We start from the raw sequence: 13,926 nt of genomic DNA on the forward strand, positions 1-13,926 counted from the left end.
TTGTCTTCTCATTATATTCATTATTCTAAATACATCCTGCTTGGGATGATTTAGAACACAAGTTGTGGGCGATCATAAGTGCTACACTGTAGATAAAGATAACTTTGTTGAGCACCTTCACTCCATCTGCCAAAACAGCCATGTTTTCCCAGCTTACAACCATTTTAATTCCACTTTCATTCCCACAATGGCATGTCTGTCCACAAACTCCTCTCTTCCCAAGTTGAAGCTAACTCCAGATTAGAGGAACAGCACGTCATATTCTGTCTTGGAAGTCTCCACCCAATGACAGCATCTGTATTGATTTCACTGACTTCTGATGACCATTCTCCCTGTTCCCAACATCCCATTTGTTTTCCCTTATCCCAAAGCCCCCAATCCCCCTTCTCATTTGCTTCTCCTGCTCACTTGATCTGCCTCTCACCCAGATTCTTCCCTCTAGTTCCCTACCTCCTTTGCTTTATTCCACGGCTCACTGTCGTGTCCTATCAGATTCCACCTTCTTCAGCTCTTTTCCCCCTTTCTTCAATCACTCCCATCTTATTCCCACTCCCAACCCCCAGCTGTCTCTCCTCACCTGGGCTCACTAATCATTTGGCAGCTCGTGTTCCTCCACACCCCCCCCCACCCTTTTACTCCGAGCCCTGCCCACTTTCTATACAGTCTTGATATAGGGTGAGAGGGAGAGACTTTTTCTTGCTCTGGAGAAAGATCACCAACTTTCAAGGTCTCAAAGCTGCCTTAAAGTCAGTATTGTTGCAGTCAAAACTTCACAAACAACATGACAGCATCAGTGACTGGAAATTACTCGATGGCTAATGATGAGAGGCATTGACCATGTTGATAGTCAGAGGCTTTTTCCTAGGGTTGAAATGGCCAACATGAGATGGCACAGTTTTAAGGTGTTTGAAAGTAGATACAGAGGAGATGTCAGGGGTAAGTTGTTTTTTTTAAAAAAAAAACGCAGAGTGGTGAGTACATGGATTGGGCTGCCAGCAATGGTGGTGGAGGTGGATACAATAGGGTCTTTTAAGAGACTCTTGGATAGGTACATGGAGTTTAGAAAAGCAGGGCTATTGGTAACCCTCGATAATTTCTAAATTAAGTACATGTTCGGCACAGCATTGTGGGCCGAAGGGCCTGTATTGTGCTGTAGGTTTTCTATATTTCTATGACTCAATGGAAAAGAAAATTAGCTACACAGAAACCTGAAGGCCATTAAAATGGAAAGTCTATGACTTCAAGAACAGAAGGCTTGTGGCAGAAAATTAGGATATCCAGCAACTCACTGTTAATAACCTATAGACAAGATATTCAATTACCCATCCTGCTGAAACCAAAGAATGACAAAAAGGTATAACATATTGATGCCTGCTAGAAGGAACACTTGAAAGAAGAGCGGTGACATTATACCAGAAAAGTGTCTTCCATTCTACAGTAAAATATCCAAAGGTTTATTTTATTGTCAAAGTATGTATGCAGAATACAACTGAGATTTGACTTTTCCAGATAGCCACAAAATACAGAAAGCCATAGAAATAATTGACAGGAAGACATCAATTCCCCCCTGCACAAAAAGAAAAAGAAAACAAAAACAAAAACTTGCAAACCCCAAAACCCCCCCCACCCCTCCCTTACACAAAATCTAACAGATCACCCAAATTCCCAGCCTGCCAATCGGTAAAAAGAATGGTCAAGAACACACAAAAAAATCATGTAGAACTAAAAGTACTAAAAGATCCAGTCCAGCCTCAATCTCCTGACTGATGAAGTCAGGAAGTTCACATGCCAACAGTTAACAAGAAGTTCTTGTGAGCCAGTGATATTTCCTCTGAAGTTATAAAACTTGGCAGAGAGGAACTTCAGTCACAAATTCACCTCATCTTCCATGTCTGGGAAACAAAGGGCATGAGATTTATTGTTAGTTATCACAACCATCTAATTAGCCTTGTACTGGAAACATCTGTCCATGATAAATACAGCATGGATCCTCAAAATTCATCTGCCCCACTGGCCAAAGAACTAGCCCCTGGAATCATTGTGTGAATTCTATAGGCAGAATGGACATGATCCTCACCTGACATCAGTGAAAATGTAGAGAGCAAAATCGACAGCTAGATCTTTTCTGACCCCTTAAAAACACTGACTCCATCATCTGAGAGATTCCCTGCAGAAATTCTTTTTCATTTTTTGTCTTTGAAATTATGGCGAACTAGCATTGATCACAACCGAGATCTATTCTGATCTGTTTCTGAAATTCAGGGAGTAAAGAAGGAGGGGAATAACTACAGGGACTAATCTGTCAGATCAACGCAAAAATAATCACAGCAAATGGTGGGCCAAAGTATAGACAGATCAGAATTTGAAAGGGAGAAGTTAAACTTAGTGGAGTAAGGGGAATTACAGAGACATGAGAGAGAAGCTGGGAAAAGTTGAAGGGGACACTAGGGATGACGTCAGAAAAGCAATAGCTGGAGCTCAGGGAGAAATTTGGAAGGTGCGAGATAAATATATACCAAACATGTAGACATTTTCTAAAGGGAGGATGAGGCAACCGTGAGTGACAGGGGAAGTCAAAGATAGCATAAAATCAAGAGAGGGCATATAATAGAGTAAAAAGTAGTGAAAGCTTTTAAAAATCAACAGAAAGCAACTAAAAAAGCCCCAAGGAGAGAAAAGATGATACATGGAAATAAGCTAGCCAATACTATAAAAGGGGATACCAGAAGTTTTTTCAGACATATAAGGAGTGAAAGAGAGGCGAGAGTGGATATTAGACCACTGAAAGAGTAGTAATGGGGGCCAAAGAAATGGCGTACAAACTTTTGCATTTTGTATTTTGCATCAGTCTTCATTGTGGAAGACACTAGTGGTATGCCAGAAATGTGAGAGTGACAGAGGGCAGAAGTGAGTGCCATTGCTATTAGTAAGGAGAAGTTGCTTGGGAAGCTGAAAGGTCGGAAAGTAGATAAGTCACCTAGACATGGACTACACACCAAGGTTCTGAAAGAGACAGCTGAAGAGATTGTGCAGGCATTAGTAACAATCCTTCAAGAATCATGAGATTCTGGAATGGGTCTGGAGGACTGGAAAATTGCAAATGTCACTCCACTCTTTAAGAAGAGGTGGGGAGGCAGAAGAAAGGATACTATAGGCCAGTTAGCTTAAACTTCAGTGGTTGGGAAATTGTTGGAGTCCATTATTAAGGATGAGGTTTCAGGGTACATGGAGACAATAGACAATAGGTGCAGGAGTCGGCCATTCAGCCCTTCGAGCCAGCACCACCATTCACTGTGCTCATGGCTGATCATCCACAATCAGTACCCTGTTCCTGCCTTCTCCCATATCCCTTGACTCCACTATCTTTAAGAGCTCTATCTAACTCTTTCTTGAAAGAATCCATAGAATTGGCCTCCACTGACTTCTGAGGCAGAGCATTCCACAGAATCACAACCCTGTGTGGAAAAACTTTTTCCTCAACTTCGTTCTGAATGGTCTACCCCTTATTCTTAAACTGTGGCCTCTGGTTCTGGACTCCCTCAACATCGGGAACATGTTTCCTGCCTCTAGCGTGTCCAATCCCTTAATAATTTTGTGTTTCAATCAGATCCCCTCTCATCCTTCTAAATTCCAGTGTATACAAGCCCAGTCGCTCCAGTCTTTCAACATATGACATTCCCAACAGACACATGATAAAATTGGCCAAAGTCAGCATGGTTTCCTTAAGAGAAAACCTTTGAAGAAATAACAATCAGGACAGATGAAGGAAAGTCGATGTTGTATACTTGGGTTTTCAGAAGGCCTTTAACAAGGTGCCGCACATGTGGCTGCTTAAAAAGAGCCCATGGTTTTGCAGGAGAGATACTAGCATGGAAAGAAGATTGGCTGACTAGTAGGAGGCAAAGAGTGGGAATCAAGGGGGCCTTTACTGGTTGGATGTCAGTGACTAGTGGTGTTTCGCAAAGGTTGGTGTTGGGAATGCTTCTTTTCATGTTATGTCAATGATTTGGATGAGGAAATTGATGGCTTATTGACCAAGTTTTCAGACAATATGAAGGTAGGTGGATGGGCAGGTAGCATTGAGGAAGCAGGGAGTCAGATTGGGAGAATGGCCAAAAAGATGGAAGTGAAATATAGTGCAGGGAAGTGTATTGTCAAGCACTTAGTAGAAGGAATAAAGGCGTAGACTATTTTCTAAATGGGGAGAAAATTTAAAAAGTCGGAGGTGCAAAGGGACTTGGGAGTTCTTGTGCAAGATTTCCTAAAGGTTAACTTGCAGTTTGAGTTGGTGGTAGGGAAGGCAAATGCAATGTTAACATTCATTTCAAGAGGGCTAGAATATAAAAGCAAGAATATAATGGTGAGGCTTTATAAGGCATTGATCAGACTGTACTTGGGGTATTGTGAGCAGTTTTTAAGCCTCTTATCTAAGAAAAGATGTGCTGGCATTGGAGATGGTCCAGAGGAAGAGAATGAAGAGTGTTTGATGGCTCTGAGCCTATACTCGCTGGAGTTTAGAAACATGAGGAGAGACCTCATTGAAACCTATCTAATATTGAAAGGCCTAGATAGAGTAGATGTGGAAAGGATGTTTCCTGTTGTGGGGGAGTCTGGAACCAGAGGGCACAGCCTCAGAATAGAGGAACTTCCATTTAGTACAAAGATGAGGATGAATTTCAGAGGGTAGTGAATCTGTGGAATTCGTTACCACAAACAGATGTGGAGGCCAATTCATTGGGTATACTTAAAGTGGAGGTTGACAGGTCCTTAATTGGTCAAGGTATCAAAGATTACAGGGAGAAGGCAGGAGAATGGGGTTGAGAGGGATAATAAATCAGCCATGATGAAAAGGCTGAGCAGACTTGATGGGGTGAATACCCTAATTCAGCTCCTAACCTTATGGAAAGTCCTGTTTATGTAACTTCAAGTGAAATAAATGAGTGACATTCTATGAGACAGATAAAATATTAATCTACCACCTGCAGTACTACAGATAAAACATTAACCTACCATTGTCATAAAGTTTCCAACACAGCTTCGAAATTGATAACATTTACTTAATTAAAAGATTCTATGGAGTCTCTGCTTTAGAAGTAAGCATTACTTTATTTAAAAACCTGAAAGGTTTTCCCTGCACTTATGTGAGCATGAAGAAGCAAGGCACTTTTGACTGCAGATCAGCAAAGTCAACAAGTGTGAGTGGTGGTGCAAATAAATTACATTGTCTTTAATGCTGTAATAACTCTAATACAAGTGCTATTTATCCCTTTGATTTTACAATTTCAAGTCCGTACAGTCAACCTTGATTTTTGAAATACAAGGAATGGCATATCAGTGTAACGATTCAGATTTTTTTTACATTCAGAGAAAATAATCCCTACCAAAACAAACAAAGCAATTTTCTGAGCCAAGCTGAAATTCATCGGCTTTAATTCTAACATACTCTACTCTTCTTGGACGACAAAAAAAAACACATTTTAAATATAACTGCTAGGCCATTCACAAATGAGTAAAGTATGCTGGAAAGATTTATCCAGAAACATTTTAACTATTGTAAGGATCCCCAAGCTGTCAGCTGCGTAGTAAAGTACCCTTGAGTGATGTAGTTTGACACAGAACACAGTAGCACCCATCCACCAAACTATATTCAAATATTACTAGTTGTTAAATTAACCATTCCAACAACTTATTTGAGAATTTGAAAACAATAGGCACTTTTGAGACTGTCAAAGCCTCTACACACATTACCTCTGCAACAATAGAGATACTTTTTCATCCCATTATATTCATCTGAAGTGAAAGATCAATGTGCAAACCCCTTGCACCTCAATTATTATAACTTGTGCTTAAAGAACAAAACAGGAACGTGTAATATGGTCTGAGGAAGATGACTATGTTCATCATTATTTTTAGATATTATTGCATACATACATTTTGTGCTTTTCTCTAAAACAGCAAACTCACTTTCGTGGAAGAATCAGATAATAACCTAACCTACATTATTGAAGTAGCTGAGAAACATTGCAGTATAATTCAGCTCATATAATATGTTCTTTCCTTGTACCATTTATTCTTAGATGGATTCCGTTTATTTTCACTTGGGAGAACCTCTGTAGCCAGTTTTTAACTAGAATTGCAATTTAAATGGTTATCAGCTGGGATCATTAATCTCCAGGCAGTAAAATACAAAACATCTGAAATAGAAGTATGACTTCTCAGGCCTGGATCACAGAAGATTTTCCCTTTCAAAAGCCTTGTGATCGTGTGGCAAATTTAGGGCTAAACCATCAAGGTACTGACCCAGGCAGGGTCTGATGGTGCAACTCTTTGTCTTCAGATCAGAACACAACAGGTTAACACTCTATCTATACTACCAAGGAAAGTACTGAGGGCAGGCTTGGTAGCTGAATACCCAGAAAGATATTAGCCCAGTTCACCTGCTGTTGTTTTTATCAACTTTAAAAAAACATATACAAAAGGAAAATATTATTCAACCATTTTTTTTGTGAAATATGGTACCAACCCTTGAGGGAAGAGTGGAAGGAAAATGCATTTTATACAAGGCAAAAGGGTGTATTTTCAGTACCAAAAGTTTACAAAAATTCAATCAGTTCAGTAATAAATAGCAACAATATATATATCTGCTGCATTTCTAATATTAAGAATGTACAGGAGATTCTGTAGATCGTAAACCATAAATGAAGTGCAATGAAACAATCATTTTATTGCTTATGATATTAAAGATTTGATGAACTTCAGGTTGGCGATCTTTCAAACCCATTGTGCACTTGATTTTTCTGAAGCTGAAGTTGTTCCTTGGAGTGTGTATACAACTTTCTTAACACCTCTACCATACCACCTAGCAGAGTTAACATCTGTGGAAGTCTTGATCTTCCCTTCGTTCTTTTCATTGTTATCAGAGTAACTTGGGTGTCTCTCTTCATCTTGAAGATATTCAATTAAATCAAGGAAAGAGCAGGCAGCCAGCTCTATTTCACTTAGCGCTAACTGAGAATCTTTGTCAGGTTTACTTTCTCTGACAGAGGATGCACTCTTCTCATGGCGTGAGGAAGCCCAGAGCCTCCCAAATTTATCAGCCACTTGCTTTACTGATGAACAAACCACGTCTATGAATTTTTTTAGCTGATCATTGGCCACACTGTCACCTGCAAGAGTTCACCAACAATGACATAAAAATTCAATGCTAACAGTGTTAAAATAGAAGAATTTGTATTTTATTTTATGTACTGTTTTCCCACCCCAAACTGAAAAGAAGAACAAGAGTCAAATATCTATGGTATCTAGGCCAGGTAAGTGGAAAAATACGAAGAAAACAGAATCAAACATACCCAGATAACTGATATGATAGATTTGAACAAAAATGGTTTAACAGAATAAGAGTAAGTGACTTTGTCTTAACACCAGATTATGAATTCTACTTGATTTAACAGATCTAATTTTATAGGCAAATTAACTTAAGAACTTCAGTTCTTTTTAAGAATCCAAATTCCATGAATAAACTGAAAATTCACATCATCCACCAACACTAAATCATGATAGTCAATGCCTCTTACTTTCTTTCAAGTTTGTCATTTAAAATCATGTACAAAACTTGTTTATTTTTATGCACGTTTTCTGTGATCCAAATATTGTACAACATGTAAAGAACAACAGGCTAGTTTTAGTCTACATGCATACCATTTGAAAGCATGGTATTATCTATCAACCAAAGGAATTGGAAAAATGAGGCAGAATTTTTAATATAGGTCTCTTGTTATCACTATAGCATGTCCAAGGGAGAATTTAATTCTGACCATTCACAAAACGAAGATCACAGTTCCTGAAACTGAATTTGTTTTGGTCATGAACACAAAAGAAAATGATAAAACCTTAAGTATCAAAAAAATTAAGTAAATACTTCAGATTGAAAACTACATAATTTTCACCCGCCCCCACTCATACCCTATACCAGATACTTGTAAAAAAGCCTGTGTTTTTGCATTTGCTTTATTTGAATGTGGGTCACCCACAGACATGACTGTAATAAGGCTGGAATAATTGTCTCCATTTCAGTTGTCAGAATATTTTAGAATCAACTGAACACTTTGTCTGTCCCATGATAAAACCATCAAATTTAAATGTGATTCATTGCAATGGATAATGAAAAAACATCCCAGATCATAAAAAAATCTTTCAATTATTGCTGCATTCAAAATAGGTAAAAATATCTGGAATTCATACTCCCCAAGCTTTTGCTTCAGAATTGAACTTGAATTTGATAAACGTTCTACTCCAGCATTATGTTTACACGTAAGGCAGCCAAGAAGAGAAGAATGCATTTGCAAGTTCAAAAAGCTACATGTTAAGCATTGTAATTATAAGGAAAAAATGCAAATAAACTTTGAAAATGAGGATAAATATATGCTTGAAATTCCTGGCAGAACTATACCTTAATATTCTGGATAGATTTCTCTAGAATTAAAATACCCAAGTAAATGTTAAATACCTTACCTCTCAGCACCAAAGTCATCAGCTGGTATAAACTGTGTGAACTTTCATTAAGCTTCACCATTACAGCAGCAACGGTGAGCAGGGTCTTGAGCGAGTCCATACAACAGGTCATGTTTTCTTGGATTTGAGCACCCATCTTCTGCCACAAAATTATTTTGAAATCAAAAATGAAAAGGTATGAGCGTCTAAGACAAAGTCATTAAATTTCACAATGCCAGTCTAGTATGTACATACACTAAGTATTGCTAGAGATGGTGTGATATAAATGATAGGTGGACTTGATAAAGGATATCTATCAGGATGTCTATCAGCACAGCTTGGTTTCCAATCACAACACTGTTTTAAATCTCTAGGAACAGGACCTTTTGAAACATTAGCTATAAAGTAAATAGAAAACCGGGGTATTGCCATAAAATTAATACAAATTCTTCCTGCATAACCCTATATTGAGTGACCCAAAGATACACTTAAGAATATACAATTTCATTATACTTACAGGCCAAGCATCAATACAAGCCAGCATGAAAAGAAGCAGCCAAAATAAACAGAACAATGAATTTTTAAAGAAGCTCCTTTGAATTAGTCAACATAGTCTTTCATAACCACTGAAAAATCACATTCTCGTTTGTCTGCTAACCAAATATTTCAGCATGACAGTCTCCTTTGTGGGAATAGGTAACAAAGAGTTGGCCATGCGAGAGAGATACTTCCCAGCTTTTCTCTGCTCATTTCAATAAATCACAAGACATAACAAGTGACCTGTAGACTCCTTTTGTTCAATGAAGGAACCACTTTCTGTTGTATATTCAAACAGGGATGTCTAAAATAAAATATTTTCTGTTTGCAAAACCGCATACATTTTCTGGGGCTCATTCTCCAGTTGCGTCTGAGACTTTCAATCTCAAACGTCCTGGCTGAATAAACATTCAGCTTCCATTTAAACTGAATGTGATGCGTGTTACCAAAAGTCAAGTTTAACTGGAACATAACAACCAAGCATCAACATGCTCACCGCAGCAACAATAAAATTTGCATCCCCTCAGTAAACCGTCAGTAGATGACAAATTATCGAGTCAATTCACAGAAAGGAAGGAATGAAAGGGACTTTAACAAGCAATTTATTAAGCAGCTTCATCACTAACCCTTCTACTAATTCAATGAAACTTGCAGATTTTCTGTTGTCCATACAGGCTTAATCTATGAATTGTTTGTGCTTAATCAGAAAAGAGAATGTGGTGTGAGAGATAACAGAACCTGCCTTTTACAGATAAGGTTACCATTGAGCACATAATTTGTAGCAACTAAGTGTGAACATACAGATAGGTTCAAGAAGTACATTAGAGTTTGGGAATGCTATTCATAAAATAATATCAATTAATTCTGATTATGTTGTAATGGAAGTGGGAGGTTTAATTTTCATTAATATAGCTCTTAATGTAACTTTTTTAAAGTTGCAAATCATGATAGCTCTATATGATTTAGCATGGAAATGAAAATACCTCAGATCACGGTAGTCATGGTTTTGTCCCCCAGTTAGTGGATTCTTTGTGAAAATCCCAGTTTGTAGTTAGATATTAAAGAATACATTTCCAGTTTAAACCTGGATAATGCTTTAAAATTATTTAAGTTGGAAAAAGCCAACTGAACATTTGCACTTTAACACTATACAGCAATGGAAACACACGACACAAATGCCTCAATATTTAAAACAATAAACTGAGTGCCTTCACAGAACTGGGTCTTAAATACCGACTTTTCAAAAACTTGAAAGTTATTCTTTCCTTTCAGCATTCCCATTCTGTCAAACAAGTGTGGAAAGTTCCCCTGACAAAATGCATTAATTACATGGGGTTGAGTGGAATTTGGGATCAGCCATGACGGAATACAGAGCAGACTCAATGGGCTGAATAGCCTAATTCTGCTCCTGTGTCTTATGGTCCTATGGTCTATGGACCCAAAACTATTTTCACATTATGTACAACAACACTAGTGATTTTTCTGTCATTTACAAGCACACTAATCATTCATCCAATATTCATATCTAAATTATCAACTCATTATAGTCAGGGTCCCAGCCACGGATCTTGTGGTACACCACTGTTCACAATCTTCCAATCACCAAAGCAACTCACCACCATCACCTTTATTATCAAGCCAATCTCGGATCTAATTTGCCAAGTTGCCCCGGATCCTAAGGACAACTCATATCCATGGGCAATCTTTTAGATCTGTCTTCTAAGTGGGACTTTGTCAAAAGCCTCACTGAAGTTCAAGTAGACCATACAATCTATACTGCCCTTATAGATAAGTCTTCAGAGTTCTCCACAACAACCTGACTGAACACTTAAATCTTGTTATGACTGCATAATGAGAAATGAGTGGTTTTCATAGTTACATGAAAAAGGATCTAGTGTTTTCCAAGTGTATATCACGAATAAACTCTTCTCAGGGTTCAAGCCGGGGATACAGGTATTGATTATAACCGAAGTTTCAATGACAAACTCTGCCACCTTCTTCAGGGATAATGCTTGGGCATGTCTAGTCCGGTGGTATTTATACCCCTATATTCTGTGCCTCCTGGTTGGTTAGTCCTCATCTAATCAGGTTTCTGCTCTTCCACCTTTTTTTGAATAATCAAATTCCAGTTCTTACTTAGAGCAAGATCTTCATCTTTGTTAAAATTCTTTTCCTCTAGTTTTATTTCAATAGAGTGCAAGTTTGTCATCGAAATGTTGGTTACAATCAATACCTGTACCCGGTTTGAAGCCCGAGAGGAGTTTAATCATCATGTTTTCATACTTTTTGTATCTTCCTTTCACTTCCCTCTGATTTTAAAATAGTGAGACCATTTCAAAATCTACTATATTGTATCGAATAACTATCTTAAATAATATAGATAATTTTAATTTTGTCCTTTCACAATAGCTCCAGAGATACCTTTTACACCTGCTCTTAAAAGAGGCCAGAAAGTGGCAAAGATTTGGGGAAAAAAACTATAAATGTCAAAATTTGATAGAATACAGAAGCAACAAAACTGAGACATGAAACTACTGTACTGGTACATTAATGTTTCTTCTAATGTGCTGCTTACAAACTAACATATGATATTCAAATCATTGTTTTCCTGAAATTTGTTGTGAAGTTATCCTATGTAAAACCATAGTAAGAGGTGGAACATTCTGGAATGGTAATTTTAAGCCATTATGAAATGTTAGCATGTAAACTGGGGATTGAGATGTTTCAAAGCAGCAATAAGCATTCAATGCAGCTTCACTTTATCCAGTTGTTTTATAATGCAATGATATTTGATTAAAAGTTTTAGTCAACACACTCGCACAAGTGTAAATTAACAACTCCACAAATGGGTGTGTGTAAATAAATCAATTATAACTGAGCAATCAGAGAAACTTACAGCAAGAAACAGGCCCTTTCAGTCCACCTTGACCATACCAAAACATGATGATTATCAACACTAATCCCATTTTCCCTCATTAGGTCCCTTTTCCTCTATAGCTTTTCTAAGCAAGTGCTTGTCCAAATGCTTTTTAAAATACAAACAACAGGAATTCTGCAGATGCTGGAAATTCAAGCAACACACATCAAAGTTGCTGGTGAATGCAGCAGGCCAAGCAGCATCTATAGGAAGAGGTGCAGTCGACGTTTCAGGCTGAGACCCTTCGTCAGGACTAACTGAAGGAAGAGTGAGTAAGGGATTTGAAAGCTGGAGGGGGAGGGGGAGATGCAAAATGATAGGAGAAGACAGGAGGGGGAGGGATAGAGCCGAGAGCTGGACAGGTGATAGGCAAAAGGGAATACGAGAGGATCATGGGACAGGAGGTCCAGGAAGAAAGACGGGGGGGGGGGGTGACCCAGAGGATGGGCAAGATGTATATTCAGAGGGACAGAGGGAGAAAAAGGAGAGTGAGAGAAAGAATGTGTGCATAAAAATGAGTAACAGCTGGAGTACGAGGGGGAGGTGGGGCCTTAGCGGAATTTTTAGTCCTGAATTTTTATGCACACATTCTTTCTCTCACTCTCCTTTTTCTCCCTCTGTCCCTCTGAATATACCTCTTGCCCATCCTCTGGGTCAACCCCCCCCCGTGTCTTTCTTCCCGGACCTCCTGTCCCATGATCCTCTCGTATCCCCTTTTGCCTATCACCTGTCCAGCTCTCGGCTCTATCCCTCCCCCTCCTGTCTTCTCCTATCATTTTGCATCTCCCCCTCCCCCTCCAGCTTTCAAATCCCTTACTCACTCTTCCTTCAGTTAGTCCTGACGAAGGGTCTCGGCCTGAAACGTCGACTGCACCTCTTCCTATAGATGCTGCTTGGCCTGCTGCGTTCACCAGCAACTTTGATGTGTGTTGCTTTTTAAAATATCTGTGTCCAGAACTTCATCTGGCAGCTGGCTACAAATATTCACTACTCTATGACAAACCTACCCCTCATATCTTCTTTAACTGATTTGAGTTGTAGGGAGATAACTAGAAGGAGTCTGGAGGGACAAGATCTACCATCACTTGGGTAGTCAAGACCTGATCAAGAATAGTCAGCATGGTTTTGTGCATGGGAGCTTATGCCTGATGAATTTTTAGGAGGTTTTTTTGAAAAGAGAATAGATGAAGGTAGGGCATTAGGTGTTGTCTATTTGGACTATAGTAAGGCCTTTGAACAAAGTCCTGAATATGCTAATTTGGAAGGTTAGGTTTCATGGGATTCAGAGGGAGCTAGCAAGATAGATTCACAATTGACTTAATGATTGGAAGCAGAGGTCGATGATTGAAGGTCTATTTTCTGACTTGAGGCCTGTGATGGTGGGATGCCCCAGCGATCAGTGTTGGGACCTCTGTTATTCATTATTTTTCTAAATGATTTGGCTATGGTATGATCAGGAAGTTTGCTGATAATACTAAATTAGGGAGTCTTGTTGATAGTGAAGCAGATTACAATGAATTGCAAAGAGATCATGATCAGTTAGGGAGAAGGGCTGAGGAATGACAAATTATTCCAATTTAGGTATGTGTAAGGAGATGTGGTTTGGGCAGTCTAACCAGAGTAAGACCTATACAGTGAATGGCAGGGCATTGAGAAGGGTTGGGGAACAAAGAGATCTGGGAGTACAAGTGCACGGTCCACATTGTGGTGAAGGTGTTTAGCATGCTATCCTTCATCAATCAGCTGGCCGGTGATGTAGTGGCATTCATACTGGACTTCGAGGCGAGTGGTCCTTGGTTCAAATCCAGCTGGCTCCGTGCACGCTTTCCATCCATGCTGGGTTGAGCATTGAGCTAGCAACTCGGCCTCATAAAAAAACAGACAAATGCTAGAGAAATGGCAAAGCTACTGCCTGGTGTGCCACAGGACACAAAGAGGAACAACAACAACATCATCATCAGTCAGGGTGTCGCATTTAGGAG

At 39.0% G+C, this 13,926-nt stretch overlaps 1 protein-coding gene across 5 annotated transcripts in view; it reads right to left on the reverse strand.

Moving 5' to 3' along the window:
• Nucleotides 1-1,637: 1,637 nt before the first annotated feature.
• kif14 (kinesin family member 14) overlaps nucleotides 1,638-13,926 on the reverse strand; it is a 124,862-nt gene continuing 112,573 nt past the window's right edge. For 4 of the 5 annotated variants that reach the window (XM_063063901.1, XM_063063902.1, XM_063063899.1 and 1 more), the window contains 2 exons: nucleotides 8,512-8,650; nucleotides 1,638-7,166 (listed from right to left, as the gene is read on the reverse strand). In XM_063063901.1, the coding sequence (XP_062919971.1) occupies nucleotides 6,772-7,166; nucleotides 8,512-8,650 (534 nt within the window). In that variant the 3' untranslated portion in view covers nucleotides 1,638-6,771. The remainder of the gene's footprint in view (nucleotides 7,167-8,511; nucleotides 8,651-13,926) is intronic. The other variant, XM_063063898.1, reaches the window with a different exon arrangement.

Source organism: Mobula hypostoma, chromosome 12, assembly GCF_963921235.1.
Source record: "Mobula hypostoma chromosome 12, sMobHyp1.1, whole genome shotgun sequence".
NCBI classification, from domain to species: domain Eukaryota; kingdom Metazoa; phylum Chordata; class Chondrichthyes; order Myliobatiformes; family Myliobatidae; genus Mobula; species Mobula hypostoma.